The sequence below is a fragment of the Acanthochromis polyacanthus genome, chromosome 5, assembly GCF_021347895.1.
Source record: "Acanthochromis polyacanthus isolate Apoly-LR-REF ecotype Palm Island chromosome 5, KAUST_Apoly_ChrSc, whole genome shotgun sequence".
Taxonomy (NCBI): Eukaryota; Metazoa; Chordata; class Actinopteri; family Pomacentridae; genus Acanthochromis; species Acanthochromis polyacanthus.
Window position 1 is genome coordinate 24098975 of NC_067117.1, and position 19133 is coordinate 24118107.

Below are 19133 nucleotides of genomic sequence, written 5' to 3' on the forward strand. Positions count from 1 at the left end.
CAAGGAACCACACCAACCCGGCCAGTACATATAACAAACAACTCATATCAGATACCAGAACAAACAAAACAGATTCCACTCTACTAACTTATTAAGTAGCTAATACATGTCTCAGATCAGATACTACACTGATCTGTAGAACAATCTACAGAATGCCTTTATTATAGTTTGAATTGTCACATGGTGCCTAAATTTTATTTCCCCTAACAAAAATGAAGACATTTCCACCATAAATTGTGATTCCACTATCCTTCCTCACAACTTCATGCTGGTTCAACCGGCTGACAGTTCATTTCAGTGTTTACTACAGCTCTTCGTTTGCTGCGTTGCTGCATTTACGTGTGTCTCTTAAATTTCTGCTTCTCAAACCAACGACTGTTTTAAAATTATATTTACAAGGGAGGGTAAACACATAACATCATCACAATTGACGTTTTATTGTAAATAATTATTTCTGTGTTTTCATACTGTAAAGTGTCACACTGTCAACACCTCTGGGATTATCTCTCACCATTTAAAAACACTGACGATCTCATTGGATGCACCATCTTTCTTACAGTGCCCGAACGCAGCACAGTTAAAGCGTAAAGATGAAGGGAATTGTCAAAGATGGCGGAGGTAGAATGAGAGTAATCCTCCGTGCTTTCCGTTTTCGTATCTGCTGACTAGCCCTTGTTTGTGTTCAGTCTGCATTTTACCTCTAATAGAATGCTTGAAATATGACATATTGAAGCAAAATTAGTGTTTGAAATTGGTTAGTAAGTAATTTGATTTAATAATGACTTTCTGAGTTTACAAACGTTTGGAAGTATTACTTTGCTAGCTTAAATAGCTTGAAGTTAGCGACATTAATATTCTTTTAAAAGTCGAAAATACAATAAAATAAGCAACTGGTCAGTAATATTTATTTTAAATATATGGGTGTCATTTAGTCCCGGCAGGCGGCGACACGGAGCAAGTGGGTTTCATCTAAACTGCTCAGCCTTCTTTGGTCCGACTATCACTTCGGCTAGTGCTACGTGCATGATAGCTACCTACATAAGCCCTACCTCGTAACTGGAAGAGGGAGCTGCGTGTTGTGACTAGAGTGCCAAGCATTTGGGGAATATTATCCTGAAGGTGTGTGTATTTTTCTGTCGATCCATCGGAATACAAAGCTTTGTAATGCAGTAGCGATACGCAGCTCTCAACTCACTGATAATTGAATCATATCAGCTACAGCTAACGGTGGCTAACGTTACTCGCTTTCAGTTTCTACTTCAGCTAGCATAGCGTTAATCATAGTGACAGCACACTGCTGGTATTGTCCGCTATATTTCTTAACTGTATATTACTATATAATCGGCATCAGTGTTCAAAAATGTAAACGCTTCTACCGGTAACAGCTTTTCTGTCGGCTGAGACTAGCAAATATAGCTAACGTATTTTTTTAGCTGTCCGGCTGCATCCTAATGCTAGCTAGTTACCCGCGAACAAGCAGCTATGCATGTAAGCTGACTTGTCAATAACACAGCGTCTTGCTTTGCTTAATCTCTGTTTGTAATGTTTTTCCAGGCTCTGCCATGACAAACTGAACAGCTTTCAACCATCATTACGGTCCTATTGCCCTCCCAGCCTAAAGAGGCCAGGGCTGAATCCACTAACAGTGTGAGAAGACACCACTTTAAATGGGATACAACACTAGCTGTAGAAGATATCTTAATTGTCTCCAGGAAAACACGTTGTAGCCCCACACTAGTGCATCAATGGATGAGGAAGCTGAGAGCCCTCTCCCTGGTACAGAGCCTGTGGAAGAAGATGTGGAACAAAGCATAGAGAGCAAGAGCGAGGCAGACACCACATCTGAGGCGACCCCAGCACCCTCAGACCCTCTAAATGCTAAAGAAGACCTGAGCCCTGATCCTCTAGAGGAAACGCAAGCAGAAGTCGAAGAGGAGGCTAAAGCTGCTGGTGGTGAACCTCCTGTTGACTGGTTTGAGCCACTTGAGGATGATGATGATGTCAATAGTAGGAATGATCCAGAGGAAGACAGCCTGGCAGGAGAAAGTGAAAGGAGCGAGAGCATCGCAGGCAGTGAGAAGACCTCCAAAAGGACATATCAGTAGGTTCAACGATATGGTTATGTGATTCTGATTCTCTGCACATTCCTTATTATTTGTGGTGTTAGTGTTGATAACGAACTGCATTATCTTTGGACTGAATTTAGATCTGTATGTCGACATGCAAACATTACAAGCAATCATTTCCCTTATGCATGTTGGCTGGTGGCAGTGATGCATGTGAGCTAAGATGCTGTACTGATTTCCTGACTGAATTCAGCAGGGAGTGTATTTTCATATTAAGAGTAACTGCCAGTGAGAATTTAGGTCTTGTTATTTCTTTAAACTTATTTCAAACCTCTCAACCGCATTAAGGTATAACAACCACAGCTTGCTATAGTAACATTTTCTTAGACAGCTTAATGTGCAGTCTGCTTTCTGTCATATGGTATAAAGATTTCTGACGTTCCCATCTCCTGCTTTAAATTCAGACTTAAGATGCCTCGGCGCAAGCGAACAATTCCTGATGAGGGATGGGTTGACTGCTCTGTACTCGGAGAGGGCTGGAAACGCAAAGAGGTTGTTCGACGCTCAGGCTCCAGCATCGGCCAGAAGGATGTGTATTACCTAAGGTAAATACTGTATGGCACCAAGAAGAAATTCTCCCAAACAGTGGTCCAGCACCGTACTTTTTGTTGTTTTTTCCTAAAAAGGCTAAAAAAGTGGTGTACAGATATTCTCAACCTCCATTCCTACTCCGAGGAGTTGTGATCATAAAACATTTATAAGATGTGTGGTTTGGGGTATTTATGGGACGGCAGGCAAGTGTAATCGCTAGCTCTAGATACCAAAACTAAACATTGGGATTTAGTTTTTTATTAGACAGCATAACACTTCGCAGTTGTGACCAAGAGTGATCTGTTGATATGTGGCTAAACTGTTACACACTGCTGCTGATAAAAACGACCCGATACTGGCATTATTGGCCTCTCAGCTCTGTAAGTAATCAGCATTCTCCATTGAAAAACTCATGTCAGTTGACCAGTAATTGTAGTGTGGACATATTACTGCTGACACTATTTACACTCCTAATGCAACTCCTTGTTCTACTGTTATTAAAGTAAATAGTGGTATGTTGGAGATTAACAATATAACAACAAAACTAGTCTATTTCTGACATCACTCAAGCAAACTGAACACTGGTTTAACTCCTCACTTGCTACATGTCTGCTTATGGATAGATGCCACAGTTTACAAATGTTCCCCAAACACCTCACATGCAGGCTACAATAGAAACAGTAGAGTGAAATTAGGTGTTTTAATGTCACATTTACCCAACTTAGGAGCAAGGGATTTTATCTACATGGACTGATTTCCATGTGCATTTTAAGTGTCAATTCCACAATCGATCAAATTTCTTCAATTGTGAGAAACCAAATTTAGTTCGCTGTCAATATTAGTTACATTTTTCAGTACTGGCACAGCTTTTAGACTGAACGTGGTGGGCTTCTTTTTCTTTTTGACTGACTCAGTCACTATTCCTCAGTCAGATCTCTCCCTCTATGATTCACTATAGATCGTTTCCTCTTTGGAACACTGTAATGGTGAAATGCATTGTTTTACATGTCAGTTAGAGAGGAACTGACTAACCCAATGAGAGAAAAAAAGCACTTTCAGCCACAATGACTGTTATTGTCCTTTGCAGCCATTTTGGTTGGAGTCTTGAGCCCTGGGCAGATTTATCAGTAATGTAAATGACAGTTTGTTACAGTGTCAGTAATTTACAAAAATATAAATATTAATTATTTTCTAACTACCATTAGATCTCTTGAAGTAGAGGGTTGGGACTGAATGCCAAAAAGCTGTTTTCTGGGGCTGTTAAAGTTTTCTCTCTTTTGCAGTCCACGGGGTGATCGTGTGAGAAGCCGAGTAGAACTGACCTCAGTGCTGGAGGGAATACTTGACTTGTCAAACTTTGAATATAAGACGGGCAAGTTCCTCACAGGTGAAGCACCACCCATAAGAGTTCGACACAGGGGGAAGGTATTTCCTACTTTTGTCACTCAGCACAAACCATTCAAGATTTTTACTATTTGTCTTCCAGTCATTATCTTAACTCGTTCATGTTTCAGAGAAAGGTCCGGGAGCGTTCTTCCTCAGAGTCCAGTTGGATGGAGAGAGGAGAGGGCGCAGATACTCCGGACTCCCACCACAGACTCACCCCAAACCTCACACCCAAAATTGCCTTGTCCAACCAGATGAGTGTGTCCTCGAACAGTGCAGTGGGAACTCCAAATCCAAGGTCTCACACCGAGGAGCCTTCTACAGAAGATAGAATTAAACTGCCTTTTCCCTCGTCGTCGAGACTGCTTCCACTTCCATCCATAAATGGGGCAATTGGGTCGGAAGACAGCATTCTGTGAGTCCATTGTTATTTCGCTTCACATTTCATCACTAAAACTCTTAATAGAAGTAACAGCAAGGCTCCAGACTAACTTTATCCCTGGTTGCACCGGTGCAACCAACTCTTTCTCATTCGGTCACACCTCCCACCTTGTCACAGACAAAACACATCACTTGCTGAACGTTTTTGTTTTGGTAGACACTACAGTTTACCAATGTTCTCTAAATGCCCCACATTGCAGGCTGCAGTAGCTGCAGTGTGCTCAGACAGGTGTGTGACCAAAAATTATTTTGAAACAAGTTAAACTAGGGCTTTCTGTCAGATTTGTCCCAGATGAAACTGAGCAAATATTTTCTTCCTGCCTTATTTTCTATGAGTGGGACAAAAACAGCACAAGTTGGTGTCCTTCACATTTCACAAGAAGACCACATTTTTAAGTGTGAATACCGCAGTATACCAAATTATAAAACTACTACTTTCCACCACTATGCCAGTTAGAACGACCCCAATACAGCTCAGTGATAATCGTGCACTCGTGCAGTGTGACCAGTTGAAATTTTCACTCGCACACTCATAAAAAGGTCGCAAAAGCAGCCATTTAGGTCGAAGTCTGGAGTGATTTACTGACATTCATCATGCTTCTCTTCAGCGTCTGTGCCAGATGTGGGATTTCCTTCACAGGCACTTGGTACGACAAACAAAGGAAGAGGCCCTGCTGTCCCACCTGTTGGGGTAAGTCAGTTTCTGAGTTGGCAGTCACAATTCTGAAGCATAGCTGCACCAGCAATAAAATGCATTAAACTGAGGTTGGGTGAAAAAAATTACACCTTTTGTGACAGCAGCTGTTCTTTGTTTTGTTATTTAAATTCCAGCAGCATCAAAGAGTAAGGAGCATCCGATGATTCGTTTCAGGAAGGTATAGTACTGTCTGTCTGCATGAACAGCTACATTTCAGCTACTGGATTATTGCTACATAGAAAAATCAGTGTGCTTTCAGCTTCAGTGCACATTCAGCTGAAATTACGACTCTCGTGAAACTGTATCTTAATTTAGAAATGGCTCGTGGGCCAAAACAGATAACCAAGCCGGCCTTTCTGTTCATTTTCATGTCTGCTGCAGTGGATTCCTTGTGGTCAGTGTGTGGGATGTCACAACACAGCCAACTGTGGACAGTGTGCCAACTGTAAACATGGACTACAGAGCCCAGAGTCCCGGAGACGGATTTGCCGGAAGCGCAGATGTATATGTCCTATTCGGAAGGTATGCTGTCGCTCACACACAACGGTTTTGATTTGTTATGTGATGATCGGCCTGCGCCTGTCTGTCCGTCCGTCCGTTAGCGACATTACCCAAAAACGGATGAAATTTTCAGAGAAGGATGAAATGACACAAGGACCACCTGATTGGATTTTGGCAGTGATGTAGCTTATAATCTGGGTCCACGGATTTGTCACGGATCTGTATCGTTGGAGATACCAGCACAGCGTCACTGTAACTATGACTACAAGGGAAAACTGACCATCACATGATTGTGATCCTACTACAAATCAGCTGTACCGGACTTATTGGGACTTACACACGTGGACAAAATTGTTGGTACCCCTCAGTTAAAGAAGGAAAAACCCACAATTCTCACTGAAATCACTTGAAACTCACAAAAGTAACAATAAATAAAAATTTATTGAAAATTAAATAATCAAAATCAGCCATCACTTTTGAATTGTTGATTAACATAATTATTTTAAAAAAACAAACTAATGAAATAGGGCTGGACAAAAATGATGGTACCCATAACTTAATATTTTGTTGCACAACCTTTTGAGGCAATCACTGCAATTAAACGATTTCTGTATTTGTCAATGAGCGTTCTGCAGCTGTCAACAGGTATTTTGGCCCACTCCTCATGAGCAAACAGCTCCAGTTGTCTCAGGTTTGATGGGTGTCTTCTCCAAATGGCATGTTTCAGCTCCTTCCACATATGTTCAATGGGATTCAGATCTGGGCTCATAGAAGGCCACTTTAGAATAGTCCAACGCTTTTCTCTCAGCCATTCTTGGGTGTTTTTGGCTGTGTGTTTTGGATCGTTGTCCTGTTGGAAGACCCATGACCTGCGACTGAGACCAAGCTTTCTGACACTAGGCAGCACATTTCTCTCCAGAATGCCTTGATAGTCTTCAGATTTCATCGTACCTTGCACACTTTCAAGACACCCTGTGCCAGATGCAGCAAAGCAGCCCCAAAACATTACTGAGCCTCCTCCATGTTTCACCGTAGGGACAGTGTTCTTTTCTTCGTATGCTTGGTTTTTGAGTCTATGAACATAGAGTTGATGTGCCTTACCAAAAAGCTCCAGTTTGGTCTCATCTGTCCAAAGGACATTCTCCCAGAAGCTTTGTGGCTTGTCAACATGCATTTTTGCAAATTCCAGTCTGGCTTTTTTATGAGTTTTTTCAGCAGTGGTGTCCTCCTTGGTCGTCTCCCATGAAGTCCACTTTGGCTCAAACAACGACGAATGGTGCGATCTGACACTGATGTACCTTGGCCTTGGAGTTCACCTTTAATTTCTTTGGAGATTGCTCTGGGCTCTTTGGATACAATTCCAACGATCCGTCTCTTCAATTTGTCATCAATTTTCCTCTTGCGGCCACGTCCAGGGAGGTTGGCTACTGTCCCGTGGGTCTTGAACTTCTGAATAATATCAGCCACTGTTGTCACAGGAACTTCAAGCTGTTTAGAGATGGTCTTATAGCCTTTACCTTTAAGATGTTTGTCTATCATTTTTTTCGGATGTCCTGGGACAATTCTCTCCTTCGCTTTCTGTTGTCCATGTTCAGTGTGGTACACACCTTTTCACCAAACAGCAGGGTGACTACTTGTCTCCCTTTAAATAGGCAGACTGACTGATTATGAGTTTGGAAACACCTGTGATGTCAATTAAATGACACACCTGAGTTAATCATGTCACTCTGGTCAAATAGTTTTCAATCTTTTATAGAGGTACCATCATTTTTGTCCAGGCCTGTTTCATTAGTTTGTTTTTTTAAATAATTATGTTAATCAACAATTCAAAAGTAATGGCTGTTTTTGATTATTTAATTTTCAATAAATTTTTATTTATTGTTACTTTTGTGAGTTTCAAGTGATTTCAGTGAGAATTGTGGGTTTTTCCTTCTTTAACTGAGGGGTACCAACAATTTTGTCCACGTGTGTATCTGTCCAACATTATGCAAGAGACAATTGGTTAAATTGTGGGGCTGTTTCCAAGTCCCATCAATTCCTGCCACTCGCTACATATTTAGGTCATGTGACTCAATATCCATACATAACGTACACATGCGTAACACGCGTCTGTGCTCAGTGCAAGGTTATTTTGTTTGTGGGTACATTTATACTATATGGCCACATTCCATGTTGCCGTGATTGCTGCCACAAATTGTTTCAAGATTTCAGCCGTTGGAAATGATATGACTGAGCAGCTTTGACAGAGCACTGCGCTCTCTGAGTGCTTCTCTTGTTACTGTTTGTTATGCTGTGTTTGCATCAATGCCTGTTTATTCTGTGTGTTCCAACAGGGTACTGGAAGCGGAAGCTTCATCCCGCAGAGGCCTTACAATGACATTCCTGAAACGTTTGACGACAGTATGAGTTACCAGGTAATTACAGTCTGTACTCAATCAAATATTCACTCTTAGCTCTTCTCCACTAAGGCCAATTGGGTGTTGGGTTGGACTTGGTTCAACTTGTGAACCTTACAACCCTTTGCTTTTCCACAAGCCAGAGAGCAATGCTGTAATGTCAATGTATACATCAGTTTGAACGCTGGTTTCACTGTTGAAGCAATCAGACAGTTCGTCTCTCCCATGAACTGGGGATGAAAAGCTGTTTAGATCGTCTTTCGTCTCATTTTCCCTGCCACTTTGTGTTTTAATGGAATCAGGGCTGCTGCTAAGGCTATGGTCTTAGCTACCCAAACACAGAAAAACACCTCGCCTGTCCACAATAATCAAAAATCAAACACAACTACAATGACACAACTGCCCCTGATCTTCTGCCATATCGGTTTATATATTTGATTGGTTGAATTATTAACAGCTAATAATGGATAATGATTTACATCTTCAGTCTCTACTCAAGCTTAGATTTCCTTCTTTGGATGAGGCTGACTGAATACTATGCTAGTGCTGTTTTTGTTTGTTTTTTTAAAAAAAATTGTGGTTACAAAGTTTAGTTGGTTTTGTTGGTCAAAAGGATCTTACAACCCCGAACATACGGAGTTCTTGGTTCTAAGTTTTCTTATTCGAGAGCCGTTTCTGTTGCTGTCAAAGTAATGGTTCAAAATGAGGAACTGACTTCAAACATTTCTGAATCTTTTACTTTAATTGATTCTTTTGTGTCCCTGTGTTGTTGTTTTTTTACAGAGTGAAGTTACAGACTCACAGGTAACATGTTTACAATTTTACCCAATTTGTTTGAATCCAGCATTGTTTTTCAAGACTTCAAGAATGGAAAAAATAAAGAATGTTGAATATTTTTTCCACTTGCACTGTTTGTTAACACAGCACCCAAGTCTTAAAAGCAGCGATACAGAGAACGTCTCTTACAACGTGGACATGGAAGATGACGAAGACATGTCAACAGATGACGATGATGATGTGAGTTTTTTTTAACCTGTTGTCTGGGTGGCAGGAAGACATGATTAGATCTATATCGTAACTTTTTACCAGAATTGAATGGTGACAAGTGAAAGTTGACAGTTCTCTTTTGTAGAGCACTGTAGTTGTGTAACTTATCTTGGCATCATCCTGAATGGATGGATAGATTTGTGCTTTATTTTTAATTTTTCCACTCAGGGTTTTTAATACTCAAATTGAAAATCTGAATAAATCATGTTTATTGAAAAGCGCCTAATGTCTCAGAAAAAAAGTAGCTGTGTAATATATATTGTCAGCTTTGTCAGCATTTCCTTTAACACTGGCAGCGTTTGAGTAATTGTACGTACACGAACAACAACACTTTGAGAAAACACATGCAAACATATTGAAACTTAGGCTTGATTGGGAAGCGTTCTATGATTTTTGGTAGTGATTCATCAATTTTTACTGCATCACAGTTTAAGTTTTATGACTTATTTTTGACAATTTTTCTTAAATAATGAGTTTGTATTGGGCACTATATGTTTGTGTTTAGCGTTTGTGTAGATTTAGACCCTCTGAATTATTTAAAAAAAACAAACACTTTTACTATTTTTAAATCATGTTTCCTTCTCTACATGAACAATTTATACATAAATATATTATCAAACAGAAGACGAACTTTCAGCAAGTTGAACTGCCATCCGTAGCTTACTGGAGCCCTGAAGAGTCACCAGGAATGATCTGGCACTGAAGCTAAATTCGCCAAAAGCAAGCTTTCTGTAGGTGGTAGATGCTAACAGGTGCTATTAGAGGATAACATTAAGTAGCAGTAACTAGCTAATAGGTGCTAACTGGAGCTAAGGGTAGCTAATTGTAACTAAAAGAACCTAACAGGTGCTGGAAAAAACATACTGGAACCAAAAGCATTAACCAGAGCCAAGGACTTAACTAGAAATAACAAAAGCTAATAGAAGCCAACAGGATCCAGCAGGACCTCACCCAACCTGTCTGGAGCTAACAGAAGCTAACTGGACTGTACAGAAATCAAAGGAAGCTTAGGGTAGAGCAGCAGTAGCAACAACGACATACTCAAAAATGTTTTCATAAATGTGTAGTTGATCCTGACCAGGATTAGAGCTGAGTGCTCATAGAGTCAAGCAGGCCCTGTTACTATAATACCCATTCCCCTCCGTAAATCTTTCACATGAATATTTAAGTATTATTGATTTATTCACTTGACGGTGCACATTGTCTTTTTATTTGTGCTAAAATAGTCTGATTGTTGTGTTTTTCAGTGGCATAAGAAGCGGAAACGTCGTTCTTGTGGCGAATGCAAGGCCTGTCTCTGCAGGAAAGACTGCGGCACGTGTGATTTCTGCATAGACAAGCCTAAATTCGGAGGCAGCAACAAGAAGAGGCAGAAGTGTCGTCTCCGTCAGTGTCAGAGGCAGGCGATGGTAAGACTGTGTTTGTTTTTGGGTAAATGGGTAGTTCAGTAAAGCCGTAGCGGTTATATTTTTCAAACATTCCTCTGCTTATATTTGGCAGAGACATTTGTTGCCTTTCCAGATGGGACAAAGTGACTACGGGCCAGATGGTTCAGTGCAGCCGGGCAGAGCCAGACCTCGCTACACATACACATACAGCTGTAAGTCAGGCTTAAAGAAAGGCAGAGAGTCACAAATGGACTTGGACTTCACTGACAATGAAGATGAAGACAGCAATTTACCACCAGTGAGTGTCCAATCACTTTGGTCTTGTATCTTTTTTCCTAATTGCTTAATACTGGTTGTTGTTTTGTCATTCTGCTGTAGATAAAACCACATCATATGTAGGGTGGATTTGTAGTTCCCTCTTATGTTCTTATGTTTTGCTGTTGTAGATGAACTGGAATCCAGAGGCTGCGAGAGGCAGCAAGCAGTCTTACGACGAGAATGTGAGAAATCGCCAATCATCTATGCAGGTTTGAAAATTTAATACCTGTCTACACATCTATGACACTTGAAGGTCACATCTAAACCAAACAGAATACCAACATCATTTTGTGTTTCAGCAGTTGAATCATTCAGAGTCTGGGGTGCGGAATGGACTGTCTGACCGGACCCCTCACATCAGCAACCATAACAGCTCTCAACTAGTAAGTTTACATTCTGCCTTTGCATTTGTTAGACACAAATATGTTAAACTTGATTGGTTGCAGTTTGTTTTTTGTTTGGGTGCAGTTCACTTTACATGCCTCACCATTCTAGTTCAGATATCTGCACTTTCCTGCCTGATTGTTCACAAAATCATTGCGTCCCGAAGCTTCATAATAGCTTTAAACATGACTGATCACAAGCCATCATGGCTTCCTGGTTATACTTCTCATCACAAATGCTTCTGGCACCTTGTCCTTTTCCTTATATATCTGTTGTCAAGCTGTTCTTTGGCCTGTGGCTCTGGCTCTATGCTGAATCCAGGCCTGGATCCAACTCTGTTTCAGCATGATTTTTTTTTAACCGGTGTATGGTTATGCAGTCTGCACCCACAAGTGTTACATTCAGGGGTTACTCATGTAAATTTCTGTAGTCTTAAATTGGAGGTTTTTTCGTTGTCTTGTTTCCAGGCATGTTGTGGGCGCGTCTGTGTGATAGCATCAGTTTGGCTTTAGGGCGTTTTAGCCGTTAATGCACTTTGGCAGTTTTACAGACAGGAAACATGAAAAGAAAAGACAGAGGGTAGGAAATGCAACAAGGTCCTACTGGAGAGATTTGAACTGGGGATGTTGCAATTATATGGCACGTGGCGTAAGCACTCGGCACCAGGCCACCAAGGAAAGTTAATTTGATCTCCTTGTAATGGATGCGTTTTGCTGCCAAGCTGTTTGCGCTCTCCACTTGTCACCCTTCTTTTCTTGGCTGTCCTTCAGGTTTTTCTTGTGGTCACTTGTTTTGCCAGTCACTTAATCAGATGAAAATATCTGATGCTCCAGAACGCATTACCAGTACTCTTAACAGTCGGTCAGTGTTTTTTGAGCCTTACTAATGTAAACTAGGTGTAGGACAAAGTGCAGATTTTGTTATTTGACCCTTTAACTAGAGCTACAGTTAAGTAGCCATTGTATTTAAAAAAACAAAGCTGTTTACCAAAAGTGTGTCGGTGTGCACACACCCTCTGCTGGGCTAGGGGATTTACTTTATACTTACCTAAATATAGCTGCAGGCACGCATCAGTGCGCATCTTGCAGAGGAAGGTTGTTGTCATTCATGTATCAGCGTTTGCTGAACACAGATTTTGATTCCCTCCTTCCAGCCACTACAGGTGTCCTGGTGAAACTGCTTCAAGGCTGAGGAGAAAGTCTGTCTTACTGATAAACTGAAGGAGCAAATGTTTGTTGTACAGTCTGTGAGCTTTATACATGTAGCTCACATGAATACTAATATGAACACAGTGGTGCGTTTTAAAAGTTCTTCAGCAAGGAAAGAAGCTGCTTAAAATGCATTTGCTGTGAGCTTAATAATGACGAATCTCCACAAGGAGGCGATGCAACAGACATAATGTTAAATAACATCTTGAGAGCAGCAGGTGTATGATTGTGTGTTGAGAAGTGGTGGAAGAAGAAATACAATGCAGAAGAAGTCACACTGCAGTATAAAATCTGACAATATTATACGAGGTACAATCAAAAAATTTTGGGAACTGTGCCTATAAAAAATCAGAAACCATACATGATTAAATTTGGCTGCTGTTCTTGTCAAAGTTCTCACCTTGAGCAGGTATACGACTCTCCTGCAACACTTGGTACACTTGCTGGATGTTCTGTTATGTAAATATTGTAGGCACCATGTGCAATGGGCACTCAATCTCCTGAACTGAGTGAAAATCACAGTCCTTAGACTTGAATTCCATTTTTTGAAGAGGTAGCAACAGGGAGCCAGATCTGGTGAGTAGGATGGCTTGATGAGTACATTGTTGTTGTTAAAATCCTGTGCATAATCACTGGACTGTGACCCGGTGAGCGGTACATTGGAGAGCTTGCATGCCATTGCACCACAATTTAGGTTCTTCTCGATGGGACACCTCAGAATGGTTGAGACCAATTCATATGCAAACATAAAAACACACTGGGCAATTTCTGTATTAAGTACTGACAGGCTGGACTGTTGCACCGTGTCAGTGAATATTCCTGGAGTGTGTCGAGTGGACATAGCACAGGACTTCAGGAAATTTTGAACTTCCTATTTTGTTTGGGAACCGTTGATGAAAGCATACACAAATCACAGCAGCTCTAAAGTCCCGCAGTATTTACTTCAGGTACAACTCTGTTGATTTTGTATTCAAAAGGTGCTGATGGCCAACAGTTGTTCAGCTTCTCCTTATACCAAACACTTATTTTAAGCACCACAGTCTCCATGCTTTCACAAATTCTGGGCTGCATACAGACAGTCAGTGTGGACCTTCATGGATTTGGGTCAATGACAAAATTGGCATTGCGCATAATATTGCGTAAGCTGAAAGTAGAAATTTTCAATGGCAGTCTGTCCCAGGGGGATGAATTTCTGGTGAAAAACTGCATAGATGTTGAAGAGAATGAACTTTGTCTGTGTAGGTTCTCATTCATCCAGGTCATGGTTATCCAAAGTAGTTTAAATCAATCCACTGGACTTTAAGAAAGTTCCTTGAAGACGTTTCACCTCTCATCCAAGAGGCTTCTTCAGTTCTGGTGGTGGTTGGTGTTGCCTCAGCTTTTAAACCTCTGTGAGGTGTGTTCAGGGCTATTATTCCAACTACCAATACCAAGACTCGTCTGACTACTCAATGATGGTCGTTGTATCGGTGGGGGTCGTTGAAATGCACAGATGTCACTGAGCCCTCGTGTGCTAATGGTCATTAGCATGAGTCTGCTGAGTAGTTCTTTTGGGGAGTTTTGAAAGGACCTGATTGTAAATCGGCGAAAGATGATGTCGCAGATCCCCCCCCATTCAGAGCTGGCTTCTCTACTTTGACATGGATGGCTTCTTTCACTCCTCTCTCAAACCATCTGTCCTCCCTGTCCAAAATCTGAACATTGGTGTCCTGAAACGAGTGTCCTCCTTCCTTAAGGTGAAGAAAGACTGCTGAATCCTGTCCTGAGGAATTGGCTCTCCTGTGTTGAGCCAAGCGCTTGTTAAGTGGCTGTTTGGTTTCCCCTATGTAGAGATCTGAGCATTCCTCGCTGCATTTAACTGCATACACCAGGTTGCTCTTCTGGCTGTGTGGTGTGGGGTCTGTTGGGTGGACCAGTCTTTGTCTGAGGGTGTTATTTGCCTTAAAAAAAGACAGGGATCTGGTGGTTGTTGAAAATCCTCCTTAGTTTTTCAGACACATATGGAATCACTATATTGTTGCGCCTGCTCTCCTTCTCTTCCATCTTCACTGGTCCTGTTGTTCTCCTTTCTGGATCTTGTGTGAGCCTTCACAAAGGTCCAGTCAAGGTATCCACAAGTTTTCAGTGCCCCTTTCAGGTGTTTGTGTTCTTTTTCCTGGCCTTGGGTACTTGTGGCTAACTTGTCAGCCCTGTGTTGCAGGGTCCTGATGACTCCTAGCTTGTGCTCCAGTGGATGGTGAGTCAAAAAGCAGGTACTGGTCCGTGTGTGTTGGTTTCCTAGCCTAGCCGCGCTGGACAACCCACGGCAACGAATTTAATTCTCTGCCAGGGTGGGTCTAGTTACCCTCCATAAGGCTCGAGGCTGGATTCTCCTAAAACTGGCCGGACCAATCACCATGAAGTGTAGAGTCAGAAGGCGGGCGTAACGAAGTGACGACAGAGGCGCGACGATTCTGACAGAAACAACCGGCGCACAATAAACAGTTATCTTTCGACTCGGCTTTGGCCACAGCCCTTAAAGATTTGAAGCTAAAATTCAACTTGAAAGATAAACAAAGGACGGCACTTAAGTGTTTCATTGAGAAGAAAGACGTATTTGGACTTATGCCGACGGGATATGGCAAATCCTTGATATACCAGTTGGCTCCGCGGCTCCGCTGGTTAGGAAGCTAATGGGACTTAGCCACAATCCGCCGGTGTTCTCGGAACTACGTCAGCCTATTCGTTGCGTTGATTGGTTGTATACCTACCCAATTGCTGCAGAGGGATTTGATAGACAACCTTTTAGCCCGCCTCCCTCCCTGTTGAGCTTCCCTAGACCCTTGTGCCGTCAGAAACATGGGTGTAGCATGGCTAGGCTATTGGTTTCCTGTATACCCCAACAATCAGACTTCTGTCCTCTTCTGTGCGGACCTCACAATCCAAAAAGTGCAAAATGTTGTCCTGTACATCCTCTCTGGTGACCTTGATGGTGCTTGATGTTGCTGTCCACAGAGTTGATGTGTTTAGTGAAAGTTTGCACCTCATGAATTCTGATCTTGACCCATGTGTCATCCACGTATCGGAACCAGTGGCTCGGTGTTTCTCCGTTGAACGAGGTCAGGGCCCTGTGTTCTACTTCTTCCATGTATAGATTGGCCACAGTAGGAAGAGAATGAGCTTTCTTACATGGTCCCCTGACTCTTGGCAGTTACATCATGAACATTCTCAGAACTTTTTTAGCGTACCACGTAGCAGTGCTAAATTGGTGAAGTACTTGAGTTTTACAAGCTCAAATGGTTAACTACCATTATCTGTTCCAAATGTCAGGTAAATCTGCTGTTATTCTCTGCACCTCAAAGCTTATTTAACATAAATTCAATCTTAGTTCAGCTCAGGTTCAATTTAGTTTGATGTTTTTAATTGCCCATGAGTTAAAAATTGAGCTGTCACAGAGAGTATTTAAAACTTCACTCTTTTCTACACAGGACCAGCAAAGCAGATGGGATGCACACACAGGCAGAGATGGTCAAAAGCAAGTTGAAGAAGACGATGAAGATGAAGATGAGTTTCCAATGGTGAGTGTCGTGCTTTGTCGTGTCGTGTTGTCCGAACAACCACAGACAATCCAACGTTTATGCGTTTTCCTTCTCCGGGTGTCTGCAGATTACACAGATCTTCAGTTTAGCTGATAACTCAGCTGGAGGTGGTGTCGACATGGAAAACCAGCTTACCAAGTTACTACAGTCTTTACGCTCCTCTGTTCTGCCAATCTTATGGTACGCTATAATGGTGGAAGGCCCGCAGCTGCAGCTCATCCAGTGTTCGAAGCAGTCCAACATGACCGACACCATGGTGCTGATCGACCCGGGCTTCTTCTATCAGGTCACCGTCCAGAAGCAGCCGCTGCTCCCCACCCACCCGTTGTACGACAGCTACCCAGCACGCCTATCCTCAGTGACGGAGGTAGTCAACCTGCTTTTGGGTCTGGAGAATTACGCTGTGTGTCAGGGAATGCCCCCCAAAGGACCGTTATTTCATAAAGACCCTGTCATACTGGAGCGGGCATCGACGTGTGATTTCTTGGTTAAGAAGAATGTGAGCGTCTGCCATAACTGCCGAGTGCAGCAGGGGCTTTAGCTTCAGCAAAGACAGAAATTTAAAAAAATTATCACCACAGCGGAGTCCACTGATTTTCTGGTGCAACTTTGTGCCATTTTCTTCTTGTTTTTGTTTTGGTGACAATATGTATGACATTTTACAGACTTACCTCTGGACTGTAATAGTATGATTTTTTAGGGGAATCACCAAAGGCATTCCAGGAGCTGTGACGTTATAATCCAGGTGTGTTTCTTCTCAGATGTCTTTTATTATTGTATGTTGGTCTAGGGCTTTTCTACTTGACTGTTAAGTGTCAGAGTTTGGGCAGTGTGATGAATAGAGCTGTGTGATCGGTGTTCTGTTGGTTGATCCGCACTCTTACTTGAGGAATATCCCTCATCGTTATTAAAGGTTTGAGTGATCTTTTCCCCGTAAGTTTTGTTTCTCAGCCCTAAATTAACCCACTGATCTTTTCACCAGCAACACTGGCCGTTTTGATGTTGTTCAATCTACCTTTGTAATTTGTAACATACTCAGTGGTGTTTGCCAGCAAACTAAAAACAAGATGTATTTACATCTTGCCCAGATTTGCCATTTTTTGTTAAATTATCACTATACACTGTAGTTGCACTTTTTTTCAGTGTTTGCTTGAGATGTAGCATGTTGGTATTATTTTAAAATGCCTAATCTGTTCATTTAGCAACAGTTTGAGTTATCATAGGATTTACTATTTTGCTTTGCAGTGCTGGACGAAAACTCCATATTATTTATGTGGTTAAAACATTTGATCCATGAGTTAATTAAATATGTATTTCTCCCTACACTCCAATTTCAATAGACAGAATACAATACTATAGGGAGTATATGGTATAAAAAACATACTGCACTCTATAGGTAGTTTAATTTCTGAAAGTTTTCAATACTGAATAGGACAGTAAATAACACAGTAAATGTGCGCTCACCCTCTTTATTATGACGGGCCGAAATTATTAGACCAAATAGCATACGGCTAAACCAGGATTCAACCAGAACTGGCTCAATAGGGGGACATTCTTCAAACAACAGCTGTTGCTACTATAACTGGACCTTTTTACCAGAGCAATAGAAAACAACAACCACAACAAATCAGGACATCTGAGATAATGAGTGCCAGACGACATGGAAAACACTAATAGGCTTCTGAAATCCAAACATCAGTACTTGAACACTTGAAAAGTCTGCAAAAGATGAAACGGTATCAGCAGTTTAGCAAAGAATAAGTATCTCTTAGTATTTCTGACCTGATTTGATGCACATTTCGTGCTGTTTTTAATATTTTCAAAACAAATTCTATGTTTTTCAGATTGTCACCGTTAAAGCTAAATTACAGTCACTCTGAGCCAGTGTTGACATAAAAAAACGTTGGGATAGTTTTAGAAATTACTGCTATTCAGGTGTAACTTTAAAAAGCCAATTATCGTAGATTAATAAGATTCACTACCCCCCAAAAAAGATTAACTGAATTTATATTTGATGATGCTTAGTGAACACTTCTTACTTAGTCTGGACGATTTTAAATAAAAACTCAAGTAAGAGCTTAGAATGTCACACATTGATCAAGACTCTTGGGCTGTGGCGAATGTTTTCCACACAGCAAGAAATTGGTTATGATTTCCAGATTCAGCATGTTGAAAGATTACGTTACTGAAAGCAGAACTTTTCTTAATGTGCTTATAGAATGTATTTCCCAGAATAATGTCCTCAAAAGAAATTGGTGTTGTCGCCAAAAGTCCGTTTACTGATGCCACAAATCAGCTCGATGAAAATGTGTTAAACCTGCTTAATCAATGCCCTTCCATTTTTGTTCTTGTCTAATTAAACTTTATGACATAGAATATGATTTATTTTTGTTATATATTCCTCAAGTAACTGTGAAAATATTTTGAATTTTTGAGATCAATTAATTATTCCTAAAACTGTTATGTGGTCTTGGAATTAAAACACATTTGAAGAACTTGCGCAGTTTTTCCACATTTCCAGTTTTTGTTTTTCTGAACAAAGTATGTAATTAGCTTTTCTTGCTGCTGTGCTTTTTATAATATTAAGCAAATATGTCTAAAGCATGACCTGAAGAGAAGGTTTTGTTAACTGGCACAGAAACAATGACAGTCTGAGATTTTACATTTAGTTATACACAGCTCATGTGTTTGTTGTTGGATGAATTATTGATTTTGTTATTGAGAGTTGTTTCAGTGGAAACCACAGCTAATGCTTTTAAATTAAGTCAAGCTGATACTTAATATTACTCAAGAGATTCTAGTCTGTTTTCCACCGTCTCTATTCTGATGCGTCGAGACTCATTTTTTCGATTTGCAGTAGCCTGCAGTATAGATATAAACATCTGTTATGTATTGGTGCTAAAATTAAAAAAAAGAATTTATTTGAACCCAAATTATGCTTTATATTGTAAAAATGAAGGTGTATTCTCTCATTTTGTGTCATATCTTCTATCATTTCAACCATATATTCTTATAAAAAGGTTTAAATTATATATGCTAGACAGACTGTATAATACTAGCATGAATAGATAAAGACTCAACAGTGTTTTTAAATGTGAATATTAGTAGAAAAGAGTATCCTAATAATTATCG

At 40.9% G+C, this 19133-nt stretch overlaps 1 protein-coding gene across 4 annotated transcripts; it reads left to right on the forward strand.

Annotated features, from left to right (window-relative positions):
- The first annotated feature begins 963 nt into the window (after positions 1-963).
- mbd1b (methyl-CpG binding domain protein 1b) lies at positions 964-18973 on the forward strand. 4 transcript variants are annotated; one of them, XM_022189195.2, is made up of 17 exons: positions 964-1119; positions 1555-2101; positions 2531-2671; positions 3941-4082; positions 4172-4458; positions 5093-5175; positions 5316-5359; positions 5563-5703; positions 8016-8096; positions 8862-8882; positions 9003-9095; positions 10373-10534; positions 10647-10811; positions 10960-11040; positions 11131-11214; positions 15891-15980; positions 16069-18973. In XM_022189195.2, the coding sequence occupies exons 2-17, from the start codon at positions 1746-1748 to the stop codon at positions 16540-16542; spliced, it is 2445 nt and encodes an 814-aa protein (XP_022044887.1). In that variant the 5' UTR covers positions 964-1119; positions 1555-1745; the 3' UTR covers positions 16543-18973. The 4 variants fall into 4 exon arrangements, with proteins under 4 accessions (XP_022044887.1, XP_022044879.1, XP_022044859.1 ...); XM_022189187.2 differs by having other exon boundaries at positions 5319-5359; positions 10626-10811; XM_022189167.2 differs by having other exon boundaries at positions 965-1119; positions 10626-10811.
- Positions 18974-19133: the final 160 nt, after the last annotated feature.

Coding starts and splice junctions, on each gene's coding strand:
- mbd1b (XM_022189167.2), top strand. CDS start 1,746: ATGGATGAGGAAGCTGAGAGCCCTCTCCCTGGTACAGAGCCTGTGGAA. Junction 11,041..11,130: donor ATCGCCAATCATCTATGCAG/GTTTGAAAATTT, acceptor TTTGTGTTTCAG/CAGTTGAATCATTCAGAGTC. Junction 11,215..15,890: donor ACCATAACAGCTCTCAACTA/GTAAGTTTACAT, acceptor TTTTCTACACAG/GACCAGCAAAGCAGATGGGA.